Genomic DNA, 24694 nt, shown 5'->3' on the forward strand with positions numbered 1-24694 from the left:
CTATATCCAATTTTCACAAGGTGCCCTATGGCTGGGATGTGGTGTTGGGCCAGAGAGAGAGAGAAAGAGAGAGAGAGAGAGAGAGAGGAGAGAGAGAGAGAGAGAGAGAGAGAGAGAGAGAGAGAATGCAACACATGCTGCCTTGGAACCCCCAGAAGATCTCTCCTAAATTTCATAAATTGGACCTAACATGCAATGTGACAGCATTTAGAAGTGGGGCCTTCGTCCACTGTAATCTCGGCATTTAGGAGGTAGAAGCAGTCAGATCTCTGAGTTGAAAGTCTGAGATAGAGTTCAGGATAGCCAGGACTGGTAAAGACAGAAACCCTGTCTCAAAAATCCAAAAGAAGGAGAAGGGAGAGAAGGTGGAGGAAGAAGCCCTCCCCCCCCCCCCCCCGGAGCTGTGGTTTCAAAAATGGGATTAGTGTTGATAAGGAGCTCTTTCACCCCTCCTAAGGCACAGCACTTTGGTCTCCTGTTGGAAGCTCAAACAGACCCACCCTACTTAATAGAGTACTTCTCACCCTCTGAAAGTGCGGGAAACAACTTTCTTCCGGGTACAAAACATTGAGTTATTGATAGTTTGTTAAAGCAGCCCAAAAGCAAAAAGACCCTAATGAGATAAGTCATTTCTCATTTTTCTCTTCCTCATCTCTCCCTTGCCTCCTGGGGGTAGGCCTGGAGCACACTGCATAGCCCTGGCTGGCCTCGAATTTTTTGAAAATCCACAATGACGGAACCTTTTCAATAAAACTTAGTAGTATTTAATTAGCTCTAATATATACATCCCGAGGATAAATCGGGACTCCTCCAGGAATTGGTCTAATTTTGAGGTTGGCATATATATAGTATGCATGAATGCATAATTTGCATGTATGTATATAAAAATATGTTTTATGTATGTATCCCCATCTGGCCTCCAATTTACTACATAGCCAAAGTTGACCTTGAACAGCTGACCTACAGGCCTCCACATTCCTAGGGCTACAGGACTTGAGCCTATACCAGCACACGAGGTTTGCAAAGGGTAAATTCTCAAAGCTGACTAAGGAAACAACACGCATTTCCCATTTACTCGGACCTTATTCTGCCTTTCAGCCAACGTCATCATAAATAGTTTCTAACTCCTAAGTTTTTCGTGGGTCTTGTTGAGTTAGTGGAGAAAAAGACTCGAAGACGTGCCAACTTCAGGCTCTGGGTTCCGCGCAGTAGCGGAAAGAGCCGAGCGCGCTCGGCAGCACTCGCCGGCCCGCCTCGGCGACGTCGCCGGGGGGCGGGGCTCACGCCGGCACGCTCGGCGCAGGGCATTGTGGGAAGGGCGGCCGGTGCTGCCGCAGCTGCCATCTTAGGGACTCCGGGCCAGGCCTGCTAGGCCTCTACGGCTGAGGCGGCCGTGTGCGCGGCGGGTGCGCTCGGGGCGAGGCGGAGGGTCCGTGGGCGGGGGGCCGAGCTTCCCGGCGGCGAGGGGCGGCCTGCGGCGGGCAGCGGGTGACAGGCGGCGGGTGCCGCGCCGCGCGAGGATGGGCCGGTCGCGGAGCCGGAGCTCGTCCCGCTCCAAGCACACCAAGAGCTCCAAGCACAACAAGAAGCGCAGCCGCTCGCGCTCGCGCTCGCGGGACAAGGAGCGGGTGCGGAAGCGCTCCAAGTCCCGGGAGAGCAAACGGAACCGGCGGCGGGAGTCGCGCTCGCGCTCGCGCTCCACCAACGCGGCGGCGTCCCGGCGCGAGCGGGAGCGCGCCTCGTCCCCGCCCGACCGCATCGACATCTTCGGGCGCACGGTGAGCAAGCGCAGCAGCCTGGACGAGAAGCAGAAGCGGGAGGAGGAGGAGAAGAAGGCGGAGTTCGAGCGACAGCGAAAAATGTGAGGGGCGCGCGGCTGGCGGGGGCGGCGGGGGCGCGCTCAGGGCCTGCCGGGCTGGAGCGCCGGCCCGGAAGTCGGAGTGGAGGGCGCGAGGCGGGAGGTTGGCGGGGCCGCGCAGCGCCGGGCCCAAGGCGTTGGAGCACAGGACCGCCCGGGAGGGGGTCCGTGCTTTGGGGGGTATGTGGGCTCTTCCCCCCGTTTTTTTTGCAGTCGTAGGAAGACAGGTGTACACTCCTCTAGCGAACACCCGGGTGGCCATCGTCCCCTCGCCTCTTTTTGTCCCGGCTTTATCAGCCCCTCTAGGGAGCGCGCTTGAGTCCCCTGGTCCCCGCCGAAATGCTTGCTTCCAGCTCCAGAGTGCTCTCGACTGCCTTTCACCCATCGGGTGAAATCAGCTACCGTCAGGGGGAACTTAACTTGAAATGGGGTGAAAATCACGTGGTTTTGAAAGTCAGGCTTCTTTTGGTGTAAAAAGGAGGTGTGGATAACCCAACCAGAGTGAACTTGTGCGTAGTACTTTTAAAAGACGTGTCCTCCCACCCCACCCCCAAAGCCACGTGGAACAATAGTGCTAAGCATATTCGTGTGTGCTCCGTGGTCAACCAGCCATCTTTTCCGGAGTTCTTCAGTGAAGACTGGATAAATGGTTACGGAGCAGAAACTTTAGGTAGTTTACGTAGGGTATTTTTTTTCCTTTTTCTTCTTTTCCTGTGTTTGAGTTTGTATTTGGCAGATTTTCCAGAAACAGTGCTTTGGAGGTAAGGGATTGAACAGCTAATACTGTAGGTGGAGCTGCCCTGTGCTGTGAGCAGATTGTTGTCAGTACACCTTGACCACACAGAATCCTGTTAGGTGTGGAACAAGCCCGTAGCCTTGAAGATGTAACTCCGATCATGACCAGGAGGACACAGGAAAAGTTAGCTGTGGTAGTTAAGGTGATTCTCCGTGGGAAAGCAGAGGAAGCTTGCACGCTGCACATGGGCAAAATAGGATGGCATGATGGGCCATCATGGCTGTGCTGTGGTTCTGGACTGAGAAGGCAAACTGCCTTCAGCATTTGAGAAGGGGCGGGGCTGGCAGCCACCTTAATATTAGATCCTGTGTATAATAGACAATGTTTAATGTGACTTATGTCTTGCAGAGCACACCGGTGTAGATGACGGAGCCTTTGGAGTGAGGGAAAGTAGTTTGTTTACAGATAGATGCCTGTTTTAGCTTGTTTATTGAGCTCGCTGCTAGTATTGATTGAGACTTTAATAAGTGCCAGGAGCTGTGGTGTGGTGGGTGCTGTAGATGATAGATGGCTGATCTTGAGCTAGCCCAGATAGATGATCGGTAATAATATAGTAGACCATCACCAGGAGTGGGAGGTAGGGGTGGTAAGGCAGTCAGGCTGCATGAGGGTGGGTGGGTATATGTGGACCAAAGGAGTAAGCTGTCTTCCTGAACCCATGAGAAAACAGAATGGAAGGAGGCCTTGGAGTACACGGTGGTGTTGGTCACCACGGGAGACTATAGGTCCCAAAGCCCAGACTCACTAGGGAAGTGAGCAGAGCCTGGGAATTCTACGTGGGTTCTTGTATGCGTGAGATTTGTTTTAATTCGTTCTAGATCAGGAAGATCTGAGGAGGGAAATAAAATAGCACCCTTTAAAAGACCACTTCCTCTCGTATAGGGTGCATTGTGTAGACTGGAGACCAAAAAGTAGATAGGGTAAGGAGAGGGAGTGGGTAAGAGCCATCATTAGAGTGGAAGAGGAACGGGTTGAAAAGGAAGTTAGGGTACATACAGTTAGCTGTTGTGTTTGTGGTGTCCTTACTACAACTTAACCTATCCTGTGTCTTTTATTGCCTAAAATGAGACCAGCCTGCTGAGTGAGCAGTGTAGGTCAGGGAAAGGGTAGAACAGGAATCTGCCTTGGCACTGCTGGGTTCTGGGTTTGTGTATAACTCAGCTGAGCTAAACCTGGGCAATAGGTAGGGCACCCTGGGGACCGTGTGGAAAGAGAGCAGTTGGCACAGGAATGTCTGTTACAGCCCAGGGTGGGAACATGTGTCACTAAAATGCAGAGTGTCTGATGGGTTTTCATGGAATCTGGGGTTGGATGGGTGGAGACACGGTACAACAAGAAGTCTGTTGGCTTTACCCAGTTCAGTCCTGATAACTGAGACCTTAAATCATCTGTGTGTGAAATGGAGATGCTGTAAGTCCTTAGTGTCTGGCCTAGAGTCAGTCAGTGTTCCTGAGTATAGCCTAACAGCCTGCCGAGTAACTCGAAACAATAACTCACAGAAAGTAGTGAAAAGGTGGCCCTTCACTTCATGTTGGTTCACATCTTTAAAGAGCTAATTCACAGGACTCCAGATTGAATCAGATCTCCCTCTTGTGCTTGGGTCCCAACCACATACCGTGATTCCTTACCCCTGCACTTTACCAATACTAACATTTCTTAGGGATTCTTTGAAGTTGTATTAACTATTGAAGAAGGCAGGTAGCTGGAACAACCTGTAGAAGTCATATCATTGGTCTAGTAACCCCTGCAGCCAGTGACATTTGAGATTGAATAGTTTTAGTGTTGCCTACATTACAGATCAGGAGCCTGAGAATATCTAAGGTGAACTAAATTCATCATGTACGTGATTCATTGAAAAATAAATAGAGCTCATATTGATGGTAAAGAAGTTTATGACTGAATTTACTCTGCAGAGCTTTTTATTTTTGGAGCTAGTGCTTTAAGAATGGTGGAGCAAAAACAAGACCTGCATTTGTTACTGGTTCTGTCCCCATCCTTGCCTCACCTTTGTCCTGGGGAAACTGTTGGGAAGGTCAGGGTCTGGCTAGGGCCATTCATCACCTCAGCATTCACTGCGGCCCAGTGTTTAGTACCTTATTAGGTATAAGTAATTAATGTTTACTAGTAATTACTAAGCAATCCTAGAGGTTCCAAGAAGTGAGTTCCCTTGTTTTAAGGATGGATGATTTAAAATACGGCATTACTTTTGTACAGCAAGCCATGCGCTCAGTACTGTGCCCTCCCTGGTTTGTTTTAGTCAGTTACCATCTGATTGACTACGAGTAGTGGGTTTTTTGTTTTGTTTTTTTTTAATGACCAAGGTGAAAAAATGGGACCTGGTATCATACTACTTGAAAAACACCTTAATCTTGATTCTTAGCAAAGCAGCGGGTTCAGCAGGGAAGTTGAGACAAAAATTGGAGAGAGACAGACAAGACAGAGCCCTGTGCAACCCCCACCCCTACTCCCTGGTATATTTGAGCTCAGATTTAAGAAGCTAGAGCCACTTACCCCAGGGTGAGTTGGGAACCTGCAAGCAGGACGTCCTGGGTCCTGGCATTCACTCAAGCAGCAGCTTCTGAGCAAAACAAAATGTTTTAGAGAATTCTATGTGATTCTTATGATAATGCATAGAGTGGTTTAGTTCTCTCTTGAAGAAAGTTCATTGTTTTTAATGTAAAAGTTGTCCTAATGGTGGTGCTATTATTGGTTTCCTGTTAATTTTGGCCATCAGGGAAGAAGATGTGCTTAAATCAGTTTATGTGCCAGTTGGTTTTCAGTGGAAAGGAGGCAAGATGGAATGGTGGGGCCCTAAGGGTTTGTTTGGTTTTTTATTTATTCATTCATTCATTCATTTATTTTTGCCACAGATTGTAGAAACAGACTAGAAATTTGTCCCTGGATTCTGAAGATGCCTTTTTAATCTTACTGAGAATAACAACCAAAATTATTTTCCTGTGAGTCTTGTAGTGCTACAACTGTGTGCCCAGGCCTCATTGCCTGCTCTGCCCCTCACTCAGGATACAGAAGTGAGGCTGTTGGAGGCATGCTGGGTGCCCTTCAGTTCCTCTGGGAACAAAGGGAGATAAGCAGCCCTGTGAGAACGCAGGGCAGGCCAGTTCTCATCCTGCGCGGCCTCAGCTGTGGCTGGGACTTATTTGCTCTCCTCCCCTTTAGACTATAAAGCCTCTGAGCTGCAGTTAGACTTGACCCTTAATTCAGCAACTTACTGCCTGCCACCTTCCCCCTGTTGGTGGGATCACTGGGTGAAAACTGCCAGAGCTGACAGTTCAGGCTGGTTTGGCTTTTATTGTGAGTAAAAAACTGAATTGGTTTGCTTATTTTCCCTTATGTTCAAATCTATGGGTGCACTGCTGGCTCTCTGTTGCCTTGTTGCTTAGGAATGACTGGGGATGACTGGCTGAATACTGAATATTAAGAGTCTCTGTCACTTTATCAGATTTCCATTAAAGTGAGAGCTTTGCTGCTCACTGATGAGCTTTCCTAGGGTCTTTACTTATTTCCCTTCCTTTCTGCTCACAGGAAGTCTCCACTAAAGCCTCATTATCTCTTTTGTACTTAGTACTCTGTCCCATCTAACACTGATAATTAAGAGTTGAGTTTTTGAAGATGTAAATGCTGAGTTTCTTGGGCTTTACTATATCTGATTTTTATTAAAAAAAATCTGAAAGTTTCCTTTTAGGTGGATAGGAAACCATTCTGTGTATGATTGCCATTGAATTGAGCTCTCTGTTCAGAGTCGTTCTGTTCACCGTAGCTTGGAGGGTATCTGCTGTGTCTTCCTAAGTGTCTGCTGACAACGGCTCACGCTAGTTAGCCTTTATTTGACAGGCCTTAAAAAGAAAGGAGGGCTGTGTTCAGTCTTAAGCTCTTGTACTGTTGGAATGTGGCAGTTGGGAAGGAAATGGTGAAGATGCAGACAAGTCCTACAGTGTTAGAAATAGCTAGAACCTTGAGAAGAACCAAATTACTGTCCTGCCTTCTGCCTCTCTGGTAGAAAGAGGCCAAGGATAAGTGTAGACACTGCAGCGAATGTATTGAGCTGAAAGACCTTGGGTGGGAATTTAGTAGGAAGGTATTGGACTGCTTGATGGTCACAGCAGCTAGAAAGTCTTCACTACGACTGTCTCATGTATGTGTCAAGTAGGTTCTCAAGATGAAAGTTTGGGAGGAAGTATTACTAAATTGGCCTCTTTGGATTTAGAAGCATTATTAAGAACCTTTGAATTCATTCATTATGCACAAAATAATGCTTGACCTGCTCCTGGGTAGAAACATAATGGGAGCAAAGTGAACGTCAATACTTTCTACTGATTCTGTATTCTAAACTATAGTTCCAAGACCAGTGTAGTGTTAGCATGCTTCCAGTCTATCCAGAATGCTTAAATTTAACATCTAACCAAACAAAATGGAAGAGCATTTTAGGTTTTCCTCCCACTAACTTGCCAATAGATGGATGGTACCGTGACTGTCATTGCTACAAATGCACAAGGTTTTTGTGATAGCACTTTGATAGATGTTCTTAGACAAAATTTTGTTTCTAGTCAGTAAGCTAGTTGTTTCAATGGGATTAAAATGGGAACAGTAAGGCTTCAGTTAGCCTTGATAATACAGTATAGTCTTACTTTTCTATTCTGTCAAATCTAGAACAACTTTTAAATGAAATCAAATATTAAAGGAGGAAAAGGCACAATAAGTTAAGTTCAGAACCCAGAGTAAAGACTACAGTGCTGTTGTTACGGAGTTTCTGTAGCTCCACCTTGAACAGTGACTAAGTGCATCACCTACTTGATGACACAAGTAGGCTCCTGTTTCAGATTCCCAGGTCCTAAATAAACCTAAGGAGTTAGGTTCTTGTTACACACTCGCCTTCCCCCAAGATATTTATACTCATTTGAATTTCTTATTGTGAAATGAGTAATCAAGATATTACTTATCTTGATTGCGGTTCTTTGCTGAATGTGATGTAAGAATAAGCTATAAAATTATGGGTATAAGAAATAAGACTTAATAAGTACGCTTAAAATTAGTTTTAATTCTCAGGTTAAAATGTTGTCTTTTCTCCTTTCATTTCCTAGTCGGCAGCAAGAAATAGAAGAGAAACTCATTGAGGAAGAAACAGCACGAAGAGTAGAAGAATTGGTAGCAAAGAGGGTGGAAGAAGAACTGGAGAAAAGGAAGGATGAGATTGAGCGAGAAGTCCTCCGAAGGGTGGAAGAGGCCAAACGCATCATGGAAAAGCAGTTGCTCGAAGAACTCGAGCGACAGAGACAAGCTGAGCTTGCAGCACAAAAAGCTAGAGAGGTAACGCTCGGTCGTTTGGAAAGTAGAGACAGTCCATGGCAAAACTTTCAGTGTCAGGTGTGCCTCCTGCTCAGTCCAGAACGAGATGGAATGCGACTTTCTAATTCCTTTCTCATCTAAAGTTTCATGGCTGCGAAAGATAATTTTTTAGCCAGAAGTGCTGACTGGTACTTAAAAGCTACTTTCTTAAAACTTATTCAAGGATATTTTTTTTTTTGATCTAACGGAACTGGCTTATGTATTTGAGAAGTGTTTGAAACTTTTGCCATGGCTGCAGGACTACATTCTTTTTTGGGAGGGTAGGGGGAAGCCAGGGAGTGGAAAAGGGAAAAGGCTAAAAGTCCGCCCACCCGTGGTTGCATCTTCCTTTCTGTTTATCACTGTGACCTCGACTGTGAGAGCCTTTTGCCTTCAGTCAGATTACAAAGAGCAGGGCCTGACATTGAGTGACAGCTCCTGCTTTTGATACACAGGTTTTCTCGCTCTTCTTTTTTTCCTTCTGTTATCCCTCATCCCCTCCCTAAATCCGTTCAACACAGTGGACTAATTCTAGCATTTTGATTATAAGGCCCTCCATTTTCGTAATGTGTTTCAAGGAATCTTTTAAGGAAAAATGTCCAGATTGTTCATCTTTTTTTTTCCTTTTTTTTTTTTAAGTACCTACTAACAACTCCTTTTTTTCTCTAGAGAGTTATGAAGGAACAGGTTGTCCTTGTCTGGAGTCAAGCTAAACACATGATTTGTTTTATCAGCAGCTGGAGCAGAAGTTGAAAATGTCTTTCTGTGAGACAGTAATTTGCTACTGAAGCTTTATGGCTTGTTTGCACTGATTACTCCAGGATCCCAAAGTGTGCGAGAGACACGGAGACACTCAAGGCAATTGCTTCACAGCACTGAGTGTCTCCACAGTTTGCTAACGAAAAAATGAATTCGTGTGACACAGGAAATCTGGAGTTACATTGTCTTGAAAATTTATAAATATTTGGCTTAAAGACATGGCTTACTGTCATTTTTCATCCTGGCGTTACTGTGGACAAGTTGACATTGTGTTAAGTCTGCTTTCTAGTAAGCTTCGCTTGTACAGTGCATCTCCCTTGTCCTGTCTTAATACACAGACCTGTTTGTAGTTGGTTCATATCAGTGCCTTTAATAATGGAGATAATTTTGGAGTAATTGTGCTATTTTGTAGCGAGTTATTAATCATAGCAAGATTTTTTTCTCTTCATTTGCTTTTTGTTTCATATTAACATTTTTTTTAACACGGACACAATCCTCTGACAGTCTTTCCAAATACTAAAATCATTTGAGTATGTATGCTGTGGTCTGAACACTGCCCAAACCATCAAGCAATCTTCATATAGTTTGCATTATAAAACTTCATTAAATTCTCCAAGAAAAAAAATGACAGAATTTTACTTCCTGACTGTGCATCCCCCGGATTCCTGAATTTCAGTGCAGACTGTAGATGACAATATAAGCTGCCTTTAGTGGTTGTCAACATCTGATGTTAAGTCCATGCCCCATGGAAACAGTCCTTAGTATGGATTACCATTTGTATTTTTCACTAACAGTAAATGTATTTTTCTTATTAATTGTTTGCCTTAGGAATGATGAATTACATTTTTTGTTCCTTCTTACCATAAACATCTGCATTCCTCAGCTCAGCCTTCCTTGTATGTTGTTTCTTTATAAATGGTTGAGCTGCTGATGCAGGTATTGCCAAGCTAACAGTACAAATCATTTTAAAGAGGAAGCTGGCGCGTATGGCAGCCGAGGAGCACACTCTGCAGGACACTGGACAAGACAGTAAATACTCAACTTTTAATGCTGATTAAAGGAGTATAGGTAAAGAATACGTAGGTATCCATAATTGGTGAGACAAATATTCACTTTATTTATATTTTATATATATTTTTAATTTGGTAAATACTATCCAGTTTTGTAGTTGTCCTTGTTGATTTGTGTGATATTAAAGTATTAGTAATAATTGCCAGGAGACTATTAGGGAGGGTTTAGTCGGTTGCTGTTTTGGACTGGGAGGGATGATTTAAATTTAGTGTTAGAAACCAATTTTTTAGTGACTGCACAGCTTATCATTTGTCAGACAGAAAGGTGGCTGTAAAGCTGCCCAGTAAGTCAGATCCGAGAGTTGAGAGGAAGATTAGTATTATTTGCTGGTAGAGCTAAACACTTTGTTTTCCTAACGTTGTAACATGTCCTCCCCTTTAGGAGGAAGAACGAGCAAAGCGTGAGGAGCTGGAGCGGATATTAGAAGAAAATAACCGGAAAATCGCAGAAGCACAGGCCAAACTGGTGAGTGCTGTGTGTTTGGGAGGCATCATGCAGGGTCTTCAGGGTATGTGGATTTGTGCTGAGTAATTGGGCTTGTGGAGATTCTCAAGATTGCTTCAAGGACCTTGAGGTTGAGGTAAAGAGTGGTAGAATTGGTGATATTTTAATCTCTAGTTTGGAGAGAATTATAAAATTTTCAGTGGTTTAAAACATTTTGGGGGGAGGTGTACTATTCCTGCCCTCATTGTCTTCAGCCCTGACCTTACTCACGGTCACTAGACAGAAGGAAGACTGCTTAAATGCAGTCTGATTTTTCCCCTCTCATGCCACAGACCTCCTGTAATCTAGGCTGGCCTTGGAATTCCAGGTGTGCGCCACTGCAGCTCATGCATTTTATCTCTAAAATGTTTTAATTTACGATTGCAACAGAAGTACAGAGACTAAATCATATCATAGACTTAATCATATCATAGCATTATAAAAGGTGTAGGCAAATTTAAAATATAATGAGCTAATGTGAGGAGAGGCTATGAATATAAGTGGTTCAGAACCCATGAGTATAGATATAACTTAGGAGAGAGTCTAGGAAAGTGATTCGAATGCAGTAGCAGTATCAAGACCAACAGAGGTATTTGCTGCTAAGACTTGTTGTTTAGGGGAAGAGCAAGTTGTGTCACTTAATTTCTCCTTGAAAACTGACTATTCAGAAGAACACAAAGGGGAGCTTGTCAAAGGGCCTGGGTGGGATAAGAGTATATCCCACTACAGGTAGAAGAAGGGGATAGTCTTATTTCATATTTGGGTGGTTGAACTTTGAAGAGTAAATAAAGTCTGGTTTGTGACAAACACTTCAGATGAGAAATATGCTAGTGATCTAGGTCTATGGCAACATGGTAGAAGGGTTAGATGACTGCGTTAACTTTGACTGGTGGTGGTCTCCATACCTCTCACCTTGGTGTGATTCCTTTCAGGTACTAGTGCACCTTTATGGAAAATAAACTTGTCTCTCTTTGGAGGGTGGTGATGGTGGGAAGACTGATCACAGTCTAGAGAAGGATTTTTCCGGCTGTGGTTAATGTTCATCCTCACATTGTAAAATGCTAGTGCATGAATTAAAAGAAAATGAAGTCTATCTGCTGTAGACTATAGGGAGTGACATCATTCTGATGCCATGTGGACAGTCAAGTTCAGTGGAAGGATGCCTTAGGTAGAGAAGCTGGACTTCTAGAAACTCATAAACACCCTGGGTATATTTAGCTTAAGAAATGACTGGTGTTGACAATTGTGTGTGGAAAGTGGAATGTCTTTATGAGGGAGTCAGAAGATGAATTGGATGTGAAGATGGTGGCAGGTTGAACGTTAAAGGTCTTTGGATATTGTTCCTGTCATTTCCCTTGCTCTTTGTTTACTGGGAAATCTGATATAAAACATTAAAATTCAGTCAAATTGAGGACAAATCAGTCAAAGGGAAAGTGAAGCAGTAGTGTAGTGTAGACACCAGGGATTTCCCCAAGTGCTGTGGTGCTCGCCTGGCAGGAACAGCAGCTGTGTACTGGGTGTTAGAATGGCTGCCTGTTCCTAAGCTGTAGAGAACAAGACATAGGAAACATTGTACCTAAGGAGTGCCCAAAGGTAACTGTGCACTCAAGTCTTACGTTCACAAAAGTCATTTGGAAAGTAGATAAGGAGTTATAGTCTTGTAAATTATTTAGTGTTTATTGTAGAGACATCGACGGTTCTAAGAAAAGTTAATTCTACAGCAATGTTTAAGTGGTGTGGATGGTAGGGTATGATTGACCTAATTGTGATGGACTGGTATACATACAAAGGCCTTCCAAGAGATGTCTCTGAAGTAGACCTCTCATAAGAGTGTGAAGAAGTGAAATGGAAGTCTCTGGGACAGTGGGAAAATAATAGGTAGGCGTTACAGACAGTAGTGAGCAGGTGTGATGCTTGCCAAGAAGCATGTGAGAGAGAGCAGAGGCAGGCCAGGCAGGAGGGTGCTTTGAGGACATAGTGCCCCTGCCATGGACAGTTTTCAGAGTAACAGAAAACTGATAAAGACCAGCTTCCAGATAAGAACCCAGAAACATGCAGAATTATTATATATGGCATGAAGAATTAGCTACTGTAATTCCTAGAAAATAGATCCTAACATCTGTGGAAACAAAATCTTTTTTCCCCATTCTGTTGCAGTCCTGTTCCAAATTAGTTTTCCATTCTTTAGGAAGTATCCTGTGTTGAAAGATAGAGAATGTTGAGCACTTCTGTGATCCTGTGGATTTAGATGGGAGTAACAAGTTTCAGAAACTGCTTAACTATTTTTATATACCCCAGACTTGGAATTCTGCTTCTACAAATTTATCCTATAAAGTTTACTCATGTGAAATTCCATTCACACACAGTGCTTTTTTTTTTTATGGTCACTAAGAGTGATAGCTGGAGCCAGGTGAGTTTTTTGCAAAGAACTTCTGAACAGGAGATATTATGTACAAAATAGCCAGATAAAAACTGTTGTCTCTTAGAGATGGACATTTGCTCATAGAGAACATATCAGTGTGTTAAGAACAGTTATCTTTAGTTAGTGTTTCCAAGCATAACTTTACACGTACCTCAGTTACACGTGTTTGTAAATGATGCAGTCCTTCTTTATGGCATGGAAAGAGAGCTGACCAGGCAAGTACGCTAAGGCTTCCTTTTGAACACTTTAAGTAGGCCCTGTTAGGGTAACAGTTGAATCTGGAGTTGAGTGGAGACCAAAAAGGAATGTGCTAGATTAGTCAGGTGGAGTGCGTGGTTTCTGTTAACGCTAATCTGTACACAGCTCTTGCTCAATCTGTTCCAAATAATGTGTCAAGATACGTTTCTCTGTAACGTGACCAAACAAGTAACATATACATGTTTGATAAAATCACATAATCCACATGTGGACTGCCTTCACTGAGCAGGTACACTACTAGTTTTTAAACTTGAATTGACAGCCTTACAGTAGTTTAAGGATTATTAATGCAGAATTTTAATTTCCTTTGTGTTTTTGATATGTATGCATATGTTCTTACCAATGTATGCACACGCATGTGGAGGCCTGAGGTTGGTGTCTGGTGTTTTCCTCAGTCTCTGTCTCTCTCCCCCCTCATTTGTTTACTTATCAGTCATTTATTTGTTGAGGTGTGGTTTCACTTAACTTGGAGCTTATCATTTTAGCAGGCTGATGGGCCAGGGGTCTCCACCCTCACTTCCAGTTCACAGGTTTGCGGTGCATGCATACCACCAGGACCATGTCTACAGGGAGGGGTGCTAGATATAAACTCTAGTCCTGCCCTCCAGTCCTGATGCTGTGCAGCCAGTACCTTCCACACTGAGCCATCTCCCAGCCCATTTACTTTTTCTAGAAGCACTTAAATTTTGGGGGATGTTTTCTCCGGGTTTTGTATGGTGTGTCTTTGAAAATGCCAGGGATGGTGCAGAAGTATATGAATCATGAAAAGGAAGCAGAATTTTGTTTAGTTTTGGGTCTCAACTCTGTAGCCTAGCTTCATTAGTGCTTAGACTTGATTCTGTAGCTCAGGCTGGACTTGGACTCCTGGTAACCCTTCTATTTCACCTCCCTAATGCAGTGTTACAGGCATGTTGCCACCGGTAGAGTTAGATATTACTGTGGAGGGGTGTGTTCTGACTAAGTTACCAGTAAGAGATACGGCCTCCACCTGTGCCTGTCTGCCTAGTGTCCTGCAGTGTAGAGACTCACATGACCCATCTCTGCGTCGTTGCACCTAGGAGTCTTTAGAAGGTTAATGGGTTCTGAGTAGATGGGTGTTCAGGATTTGAAGTCAGTGCAGAGTGTAAGTTGACAGTTATGTCTGATACTGAGAGGGGTCACTTCTTTCTGGTGTAAGTTTATGACTGAGAGATTAAAAGTGCAGTGTTTGAACTTGAGAGATGTACATATTTGAGTATAAATTAGTGCTCAGGTGCAGTTGAGAGGGAACTTCTCAGGAAAATGTCGGGGGTAATTTGTTTTGTTTTTAAGGACACTTGGTGTAGTAAACTGAGCATTTTACAGTTCCTCCCCCATACCTAATTCCTAGAACTTTCAGATGTTTCTTTATATGGTCAAAAAAGTGAGGAATGCTCTTTGCAGGTGTGATTGAGATATCTCGAGAAGGAGATTTTAATGTCAGTTATTTCTTTTATATCACCACGTGTCCTTTAAGAGAAGCTGAGGACAGAGCAGAATGAGATTCCAAAATGTTGTCTTTCCCAAGGCGTGGTGCTGCACCCCTTTATCCCAGCGCTGGGTTAGAGGCTATCCTGGTGTAGGTAGCAAGTTCCAGAGCAGCCAGAGCTACACATTAAAGAGACTTGTTGTCTCCAGGAAAGGTAGGTTTAAGATTGTGGTCTGAAGATAGTCTTCCTGTCAAGGGCCTCCTTTGATAGTTCCAAGGGAACTGAGCCCTGCTAACATGCTGAGTTCAGACTTTTAGGCTCTGGAATAAAATTCTGCTTTGAACTTCCTTTGTGATTGTGCGTTTGAAATTATGAAGAAACTGGACAATGTTGAGGCACATGACAGAAAACACATAGTGTTGTTTTTAACCTCCAGAAATGCGGGTCATTTACAGGTGCTTCTTTAGTGTTCTGAAGCACATTCAAACCTGTGATTGAACCTGGAGGGAAGATGTCCATAGCTAGCTCAGTTATGCCCTACAGCTATGTGAAAGGTCAGATTCAGGGATTCTCAGTCTCCATAGTGAAACAGTAAAAGGGGGCTAAAGAATAAAACAAAGTTTAAAAGAAAGTAGTCCACTTGGCTATTTGAGAGAATCTCAGTCTATCTGTATTGCAAAAGATAATCACAGAAGGGACAGAAGAGTTGGCTCAGAAGTTACAGCAGTTGTCGCATATGCAGAGGATCCAGGTTCAATTCCTGCCAGCATACAGTTCTCTGTAACTGCAATCCTAGGGTATCCAGTACCCTCTGAACTCTGTGGGTACCAAGTACTCATGGTGCACATACATATGTGCTATGAAAACATTCATATACACAAAATACATAGAACTTGGTATAGAATGAAAGTTTGGCATCTAGGCAGCCTTTTGCATGTGACACATGGGCATCTCAGCAATGAATATTATCTAGAAAGGTGTAGTGGGGAGGAGTCCTGTATGGTGACTTAGATTGGAGATTGCTGCTGTTTGAATGCTTCTTTTCAGTGAAGCACTTTATGCGTTTGCTCTTATCTTAGGAGGTGGTGCAGGAAGGGACTAAGACACGCGTAGTCGGAGGGAGGTACAGTTGGAAAGAACACAGGGCACCTTCAGGAGTGATCGTGGATAGGATAAATGCCCAGTACTAGAATAGGCAATAGTGCTGTACATACACATTTCAGGAGATGGCATCAGATGTGTGAGGAATTGAATATGAAATGAAATGACTAGGAAATCAGGATGAGGAATGGATTTCTTGTGTGAGGGGTTGTTCCTTGTATGTAAGGGAAGAAACACTGGTTTGTGACCTTTTGTTGCTGTGTTTGGGAAAACAGTATAAAAGGCAAGTGTTTGATATTGCATGGTGTCTTGAACAGAAACAGAATGTGAGAAGACAGGCTTATATCCACAGTCGCAGTTAGATGCTTTAGAGAGAATTGATAAACTTGCTGAGTGGGGCATAGCGGGAACCCAGTGCCTGGGAGCTCTAGGCATTGAAGGAAACTGCAGTAATTCAAAGGGAAATGAATGAACAGTACACACAAAAAAGTTCTCTCAAGAGAAGGAATTTGGGGTTTAGAAGATGAAAAAAGCCTCATTTGTTATATAGTATAGATATTTTTGCCTTTTAAATTTGAAATTGTATCTTTTATTTTAATATTTATTAGATTTGTTCATCTTTTATATGCATGTATCTATGTGTACGACATGTGCTTGGTGTGTGGAGTCATAAGAGGGTTTTAGATTCCCTGGAACTGAATTTATGAAGGGTTATGAACAACATGGTTGTGAACCAAGTTGGTGCTGGGAATCAAACCTGGGCCCTCTACAAGAGTAACAAGCAAGTGGTCTTAACTACTGAGCCATCTCCAGGCCTTGATTTGAAATTTTAGACCATAAAATCAAAAGGAAATCCTGAAGGCATCATCGGGGGGTCTGGGTTCAGTGACAGAGCAGTGTTTCTGAAACTGTGAGACAGTGTTCCTCAGATCCCACCCCAACCCTCTTTTTGAGCAATACAAAGTATCCCTAAGGTATCTAAAATTGAAGTTTGAAAATGACTTAGGAGTTTATAAGTAATTAAAATTGAGAAGCAAGGGTAGTAAAGCAGTGGACATCAATCCTCTTTAGATGGTAATAAGTGATCCTCTTGATCCAAGAGTGGGTTTGGAGCATGTTTTCCTCAGGAAGAAAACGTCGGCATAATGCGGGTGCTGTTGCTTGTGTCTTCTTACTGTGTGCAGGCCAGCTCTCAGCTTGCAGCTCTACAGTTGACCTTAGCTTCCTAGGTGCTGGACCACAAGTGTGTGCGACCCAATGCCCACCTGTGTTTTGTTTTTCTCTTTTGTTCCTTTAAAGTTTGAACATGAAAACTTAGAGAAAAGTATAATGAAGTTTGACCAACAGATTAAATTTTTGTTTTGATTTTTGTTTTTTGAGACAGGATAGCTGTCCTGGAACTAGCTCTTGTAGACCAGGTTGGCCTCGAACTCACAAAGGTTTGCCTGCCTCTGCCTCCTGAGTGTGGGATTAAAGGCGTGCACCACCACCGCCCAGCCCAACAGATTGAATTTTAAAACATTTTAAATTTGTATGTTTTTGTACCAGGGTCTTGTAGCTGAGGATGACTTTGAATTCATGATTCTCTTGTCCATAAGTGCTGGTGTGCCCTACTGTGCATGGCACTAATTACTTTTAAAACATTTCCTTTTTGTTGTGAAAACAAGGTATGCATTAGTATATATGTTCCAGGAAGGAAAATAAATGAAGTCATTAGAATTACAAATGGCAGAGCTGGTCAGGCCTTGTTTCTTAGAGGGCTTACAGTGGAAGTCCACATTTCTGAGTGGCACGGTGCCTGTGGGTACAGTTCTCCATTTTCTTCCCCCTTGTCCTTTTAATCACTACCATGAAGAGTGTTTTCTTTCTTTAGATTGTTAGAGTTTAGAAAGTCCATGAAGGAGAATTCATTATATTGCAGTAGCCTGTGGTAAACTAGATGGTATCTAAGATGCTGGGAGGAGCAGCCAGACCCTACATGGAGACAGATCCTTTTAGTTTTCTGACTTTTTGTTAGCCACTCAAGGGTATGAGATGCAGAGTTCTAGGCATAGCAGTGTGGTAGACACTAATCCTGTTGGCTCCTCAGGTGTCCACAGAATAACCTTTGGATATACGGCTTATTGTGCTCCTCTTTTCCCCACGCAGATACTACAGTTCTCATCACACAGGGCACGAGGGAGAGGAGAGGAGAGGAGAGGACAAGAGGTGTCTACTGGGGTGGGAAGTCAGGACTTAGGAAATACCTAGCAAGTAAGGTGTTGGCTTGACACCAGGCTGACAGATACATGGATGAGGAACTAGCTTTCCATCACTGGGGAGCCTGGGTATTGAAAGTGAGAGATGATGTCAGTTTCTGTTTGAGAATTTCATTTGTCAAGAAATGTGAAGCTAACTGCACTAGCATAAAGAACAGATTTGAGTGCATGGGTATAAGGTGTGTGCCTAGTGGGCTTGTGTGCTAATCCACTGAGCAGTAAGGCTTCTAGTTGTCTGTGGTTGTAACACTAGAGATTAGTCCTATTCCTAGGTGATGAAGTTCTATTTTGCTTGGTCATTAAGCAAAGCTAATTTCCTGTCTTACCTCATTTGTCTACTTCCCATCCTCCACTTTCTTTTCTTTGAGACAGGGTTTCTCTGTAGCTTTGGAGCCTATCCTGGAACTAGCTCTTGTGGGCCAGCTTGTGGGCGGAACTCAGAGATCCGCCTTCCAATTGCTGGAATTTAAAGGCATATGTCACCACCACCTGGCTCCATCCTCTGCTTTCAAAGGGGACTTCAGATATTTTTTTGGTTGTTTTTCCAGAGTTCTTGGAATGCATGTTCAAGCATATATATGTTGTAGTTTTATTCTCCCTTGATTACACAAAAACACAAAAGTAAAATCCTCTGCTACTATTTGCTATTTTCTTTTTCACCTAATACATACTGAAGAGTTCTGTTTCAGAATGTTCAGGCTCTTTTTTTTTCTTTCTCTGGATAATGTTTCGGGGGAGCACGTGCGAGCCAGAGGTCAACACTGGGTGTCTTACATAAGTCTTCCTATCATTGTGAGACAGGGTAACTCAGCGAATGTGGTACTAACCGTTTTGGATAGGCTGACTGCCCAGTCACTGAGCCCAGCTTTGTAACACGAGACCCTCATGTTTGCACAGCGAGCACTTTATCCCCAGAACTTTCTCCCCTGTTTTTTGTTGCTTTTGAAAAATACTCTGTTTATCTGTATGAATGTTTGCCTGAATGTGTGTCTGTGCACCACATGGGTTCATTGCCCAAGGAAAACAAGAAGAGGGCATCCAGTTCTCTGAGACTAGAGTTATAGGTGGGAATCCTGGAAAAGTAGCCACTGCTCTTAACTGCTAAGCATTTCTCAGGCCACCTGTTTTGTTTTTTCACGAGCGTGCAGTATTGTTTTAAAGATCTCGTATAAATTATTTAGTCTTCGTCATTTCCTTTTCCAAATTGTTAAAATAAATACCCCTGTAGAAATATGAATCTGGGAGTTCAAGAAGTGGCTTAGTCAGAAAAGAGCTTGCTGTGTAAGTATGAAGACCCGAATGTTACCCAAGCACACAGCGTGTGTCCTTCGACACAATTTGCAATCTCAGCCAGGGTAGATAAAGACAAGAACTATCCTTGAGTCTGTTGGCTGGCCATAGTAGCCCAGCCTCTAGCTACAGGCCCAGTGAGAGGCGTTCCCAAAAGCAAGGTGAAGAAACTCTTGAGGAGAGCATCATGACTTACCTGGCTGTACACACACAATAATTATAAATTTTGCATGTTTACAGGTATATTTATGAAGGAAATTCCAGGAACTGAAATTGTTGAATAAATTTATTATAAAGGTAGTTTTGATGAACCAAACTGCTCTTGAGTAGACTTTGATGGGATCGGAATTGTGTCTGTGATGTCGGTGAGCCTTCATGTACTGAGGCTGTCCTTTTGACTCAGCTCAAACAGTCCTCATGCTTTACTGGAGTCAAATGCATAGGAGTGAGCCTGTGTTTACATTGCCAAAGGTTTCCCAGGTGTGTGCAAACACATGCACCTTTGTTCAATATCTAGTGCTGGCACCCCAAGTCCATGGTTTGATGTGGATAGTTGGCATAAATAAAGGTTTTGTTTGTTTGTTCGTCCTTTTGAGGCAGGGTTTCTCTGTGTAGCCCTGACTACCCTTGGGTTCACTTTGTAGATCAGGCTGGCCTCTAATTTTAGAGATCCACCTGCCTCTGCTTCACAAGTACTGGGATTAAAGGTGTGTACTACTGCCACCCGGCTGACTTAAAGTTTTAAAAGAGATGGGGTGTGTGCGCATGCACAAGGTAAAGATCTAAAGTTGACATGGTGTGACTTCACTCAATGAACCAGGAGCAACTTGTGGATTGCCTCCACACCTGCTTGGCATCTATGTGTGGGTTTTGATTGTCTGCGTGGCAGTCCTTATCAAAGGGTTTCTCCACGGAGCTGTCTCCTCAGCCCCAGATACCTCATTCTTTTTGTGTTGTGATCACTAGTAAAGCTAGGGAAGGTGATGATTGGAAAGAAGTCTTGTGTAGGTTGGGTTTTTTGGCAATTTGGCCGTTTGCAGAGCAGAGTAATTTTGGAAGTTCAGCTGCAATTTTCTTTTTCCATAGACATCACTGGAAATTGAAGGCAAAGGGATCTCTTAGTACTGTGTATAACGGGAGCAGTCTCACCATTTTAGGTACACAGGAAACGTGTAACCTTTAACAGGCATGGTGACAGTAGAGTTGAAAATACTCTCACAGCCAGAGAGAGAATAAAAGAATGAACAGCTGATAGGTTGTTGTAGGGGAGGACAGGACAGAGCTCCTAGCAGGCCACTTGAGTTGGAGTCTCTGCTTCTGTGTGAGAGTCAAGTAAATAGTGGGGGCAGGGATTGGCCAGAAGATGGCCCAGCCGGTAGAGTGCTTAACCATCAAGCTTGATGGCCTGGGTCTGTTTGATCTCCAGGTCCTACATGATAGAAAGAAAAAGCTGAGGCCTGTAAGATGTCTTCTGACTTCTGCAGTCACGCTGTGGTGTTCTCCATCCACCAAATAAATTAATTTTCAAGATTGGAAAAGGGGGAAAAGAACTTGACCCTCAGAAAGGATGGACTTATTTTAAGAAAGGGCAGAAAAATTTAAATCTGAAGTCTGTAGAGTTGGGGTGAGGGGCACCATGTTTACCAGGCTACTGCAAAGGTTGCTCAGAAGACAAAGGATGGGGCGGTCCTCAGCTCTGGAACTTTTACCTGGCCCACTGCTGGATGCTGCTTAGTTCCCTTCCCCTTCCCTCGGAGCTGAGTTTACAGGACTCTGGGCTGCACCTCCACCTGTCTGCCTTCCTACCCCACAGCTCTGTCCATTTTGATACTCAGGTGACATCGTTTCGCATGTATCCTCCAGCCCAGCCTCATTTGCAGCAGAGCAGTGAGGACCAGTGGAGCCTGTTGACTGTGGGGAGAGGACATGGAGACTGGAGGAGACAGCTGGGGATTCAGTGTTGAGAACAGTGTAAAGTAAAACGAGGAGAAAGAAGCAGTGACTTCAAATGTAACTTTGAGCAGGAAGGACAAAGTGCATGTTTTAGGTCACAGTAAAAATGGGAGGCTGTGGTGGTGACTGACAGACACTCAGAAGTTGAAACAGCCTTTCTTACTTAGGTTCAGGGTGGGTGACTCTGTTGTGCACATTGTCATGCTTTGTCCCATCCTGTACTCCCTGGGTACTAGCCCCAGTCTAGTAAGAAGGGCAAAGATGACCCCTGAGAATAGAGGTTGGAAATGGTCTTTGGAAGGTTAGGAGGGGAGTCCTGATGAAGGAGTTGTGAGAATAGCTTTACTTGTCGTGGTAGACAGGGGGCGTTTCCTGTAGAGAGGAAAAGCCAGTTGATTGAGATTAAAGGCAATAAAGGAACTTCTGGAATTGACACTGTAGCCAATGTGAAATTAAGATAGCATTTTACAGGTTAGGTCAAAACGTTTGGTACTTTTTTTCTCTCCCAAGAAATTGAGACATAGAAAAATTCTTTTTTAATTTTCTGAGACAGGATTTCTCTGTGTAGCCCTGGGTAGCCTGGAAGTCATTCTGTAAATCAGGCTGCCTCTGCCTCTTGAGTACTGGGATTAAAGATGTGCACACCACCCCCTGGGTAAATTCTTGGTTACTATTGAGTATATAATAAAGTGGAAATTTTTAGCTACAGTGATTGGGTAGATAACATATCCCAGGACTAAGTCTGTGCCTTTGCTTTAGGTAACTGTTAATCTTGGTAATAAATATAAGGACAGAATCAAGTCTATGCTCTAGGCATGAAGTCCATAAAATTCAATTTTTATAAACTTGAAATAGATAGACTATGTAGAGTTAATTAAGGAAGTCTTTCCTGGTTTGTGTAGGTTGTATATTGTGACCTGATAACCAGAAGATACTGAGAGAAAGGAATGACAGATCTTGTTCCTATTTTAACTTTCAGGCTGAAGAACAGTTGAGAATTGTTGAAGAACAAAGAAAGATTCATGAGGAAAGGATGAAACTAGAACAAGAACGACAACGTCAACAAAAAGAAGAACAAAAAATTATCCTGGGCAAGGGGAAGTCCAGGCCAAAACTGTCCTTCTCATTAAAAACCCAGGACTGAACGGCAAACTCTGAACTTTTTACAAAGAAAAATGAAAAAAACTTCGTATTGTAGCTTCATGTTGAAGTGGTTTTTTGTTTTTGTTTGTTTATTTTTTTTTAATTGGAGAATCTGGAAAGTTAGCTTGTTCTAATAGGGGCTATGCTCTGCAATCCCTTTATTTTCCCTCTTTCCTCTATTACGTCAAATCCTTATCAGATCATTGCTGTTTTTTAGAAGTGGTGTATTTTTCACCTGTTGGGATTCTGTACTGATTGGTGGTCTGCCGTCGAGCAGGTCACGTGGTGACTAGCTGGTCTGGTAAGGTGTTCACTGACCACTGACTTCGGGGTTATACTCTGTTTACTACGTCCTAATGCTGGTGTTGCTGACTTTTTGTTTTTTTATACATTTATAAAAAAAGAAAAAGTTGGTAATTGCATTACAAAATTCCCAGGGTTGTGCTGGACCTGTGTGGTGTGTTACAGCAGTGTCCTTGTGATGCTGTGGCTCTTGGTGTTCCCGATAACAGGTAAGGATAACAGTTGGTCACCTGCTACAGAAGCACCTGCAGTGCAGTATTGTCTCTGTTGGACTTTTGTTTCTTTCATTGACGAAATCAAACCAGCATTCCCCACTGTAAATAAATGATTTTGCTGAATAAAGTAAAGTCTTAAATTCATATGTTTAAGCAATTTTTTTTTAAGTTTTGTTAAGTCTAAAGGGTGGTTTACTTTTAGAAGCCTTAGAACTGTACTAGATTTCCCCTGGTTTATATTTTCCACAAGGTTTCTATGTCCACTAAATAAATATACTTGTGAATTAGTACTACTGACTATTTTTACAGACACTATATGCTGATAAGAGTTAAAACATCAAGTATTATCTTTGAAAAATCCTAAACCTCTGCCTCTGTTATAGAAAATAAATATTAGTGCCACAAATTATACTTAATTAACACTAGAAAGTATGTTTTTAAAATTTATAGAATATTAGGTCACTTTTAGGGTGGACTATCAGAATTTGATTTTTTTATGTTCAAAATGACTAAAATAACCTTCATTTTTGCATGTTTATTTTGGGGATGAGCACATTTAAATTAACTTGTTTTTTTGTTTTTTTTGGGGGGGTTGTTTGGGTATTCTTGCATGTGGAAACTTAGAGCTAACCCTGAATTTTATTTAGTAGAATCTGCCTCATTTAATTTTTTGATTTGTTGAAGTTTACTAGTGTTAAACACACAAGGAAAGGCTATAAAATGCTATCAGAGGTGCATAGTCATGATATAGGGAAGAACCCAGTCCCTAGAGACAGTCCTATCATAGTTTAACACTGGAAATGTTGCCTGAGATGAAGAAATGGTAGATTATTTTGTGTTTGCATGCTGTGGAAAATCAACACGGTAAAGAAGAATGTTAAAATTTTAAGTAGGCATGAGGTGTATAGCAAGGTTTTAGTGAACAGAATGCCCCAGCACTCTAAATACATGTTTGCTTCTTTACCTGAATAGATTATGATGCATAAGTTAGCTCAAATTATTTCCTGATTACTATACTTAATTCTTTTGGTGTAACTTTTCATTATTTCCAAGGTTTGGAAGTGCTCGTCAAAAGTTGCTTCTGCTCTGCTAGTGTTCTAGGCGCTGTATCTAAAGAGGAGCCTGGGCCTCAAATACTTGATCAGCCTTTCTGTGCCTTTTATTCCGTCATTAAGTTTTGTTCTGCTCCCACAGTTGCTAAATGACACATTTCAGTGTGTGCTGCTGGAGACTCCTAGGTATTGAATTGTTCCTGTGCTTGGTAACTGATTGCTGCTGTCCGCCAGGCTGCAGGAAAGAGGATGTCATTGTTAATGATATGCACCCACCTTTGACTGTGCTACAACAATGTAGTAAATTGTTTTCTTCATTTGTTCCACTGCTTTTGTGTACATATTATAAAAGCTAAGACTTTTTTCACAATCTATTAGCAGTTCAAATGTTCCCTAATTTACTAAATATGCCTTTAATTCCCAGTTTTGTTTTCTTGAGTTATTTGAATTTTTTGATGCATTACAGAATTAACTATTGACTGTTTATTTTTACTATAGTATTTAACATTTGTAGTTAATGCCATTAATATTGTGGAGTTTGCAGAATTCTTGACTGTATAAACTAAACCTTTAAATTAGCCTGGTGTGAGGACTCTTCAATGCTTCAAGTAGGGGATGGGAACCTTAGGCAAGGACTATAGTTTCCCTTAGAATGTAGCAAATGAGCCTGTTGCTGTTCTGAATAACGATTTGGTCACCTAATTATAATAGTGTATGTTCCTAGCGTGTGGATGTGTGTGTGTCTCTGTGTGCATGCACATGTGCTGTCCTGCCTGTGTCTGTGTGGCCACCTTTCCTAGATAAGTAGGATGCTCAGTTTGTCACTTAATGAACGTTTTCCATGCTGCTGATACCTTGAGCTTCCGGTACTCAGTGGTCTCCAGTTGTGTTGTTCTCTACCAGACCCATGTGTGCATTTCGCATTACTGGCCATGAGACAC

General features: G+C 42.8%; 1 protein-coding gene across 1 annotated transcript; it reads left to right on the forward strand.

Moving 5' to 3' along the window:
• The first annotated feature begins 1333 nt into the window (after nt 1-1333).
• Nucleotides 1334-22845, forward strand: Arglu1 (arginine and glutamate rich 1). The gene is made up of 4 exons (XM_085680615.2): nt 1334-1861; nt 7754-7979; nt 10209-10292; nt 22020-22845. The coding sequence occupies exons 1-4, from the start codon at nt 1521-1523 to the stop codon at nt 22182-22184; spliced, it is 816 nt and encodes a 271-aa protein (XP_085536741.1). The 5' UTR covers nt 1334-1520; the 3' UTR covers nt 22185-22845.
• The last annotated feature ends 1849 nt before the right edge of the window (nt 22846-24694 follow it).

The sequence above is a fragment of the Myodes glareolus genome, chromosome 23 (genome assembly GCF_982192425.1).
Source record: "Myodes glareolus chromosome 23, mMyoGla1.1, whole genome shotgun sequence".
NCBI lineage: Eukaryota > Metazoa > Chordata > Mammalia > Rodentia > Cricetidae > Myodes > Myodes glareolus.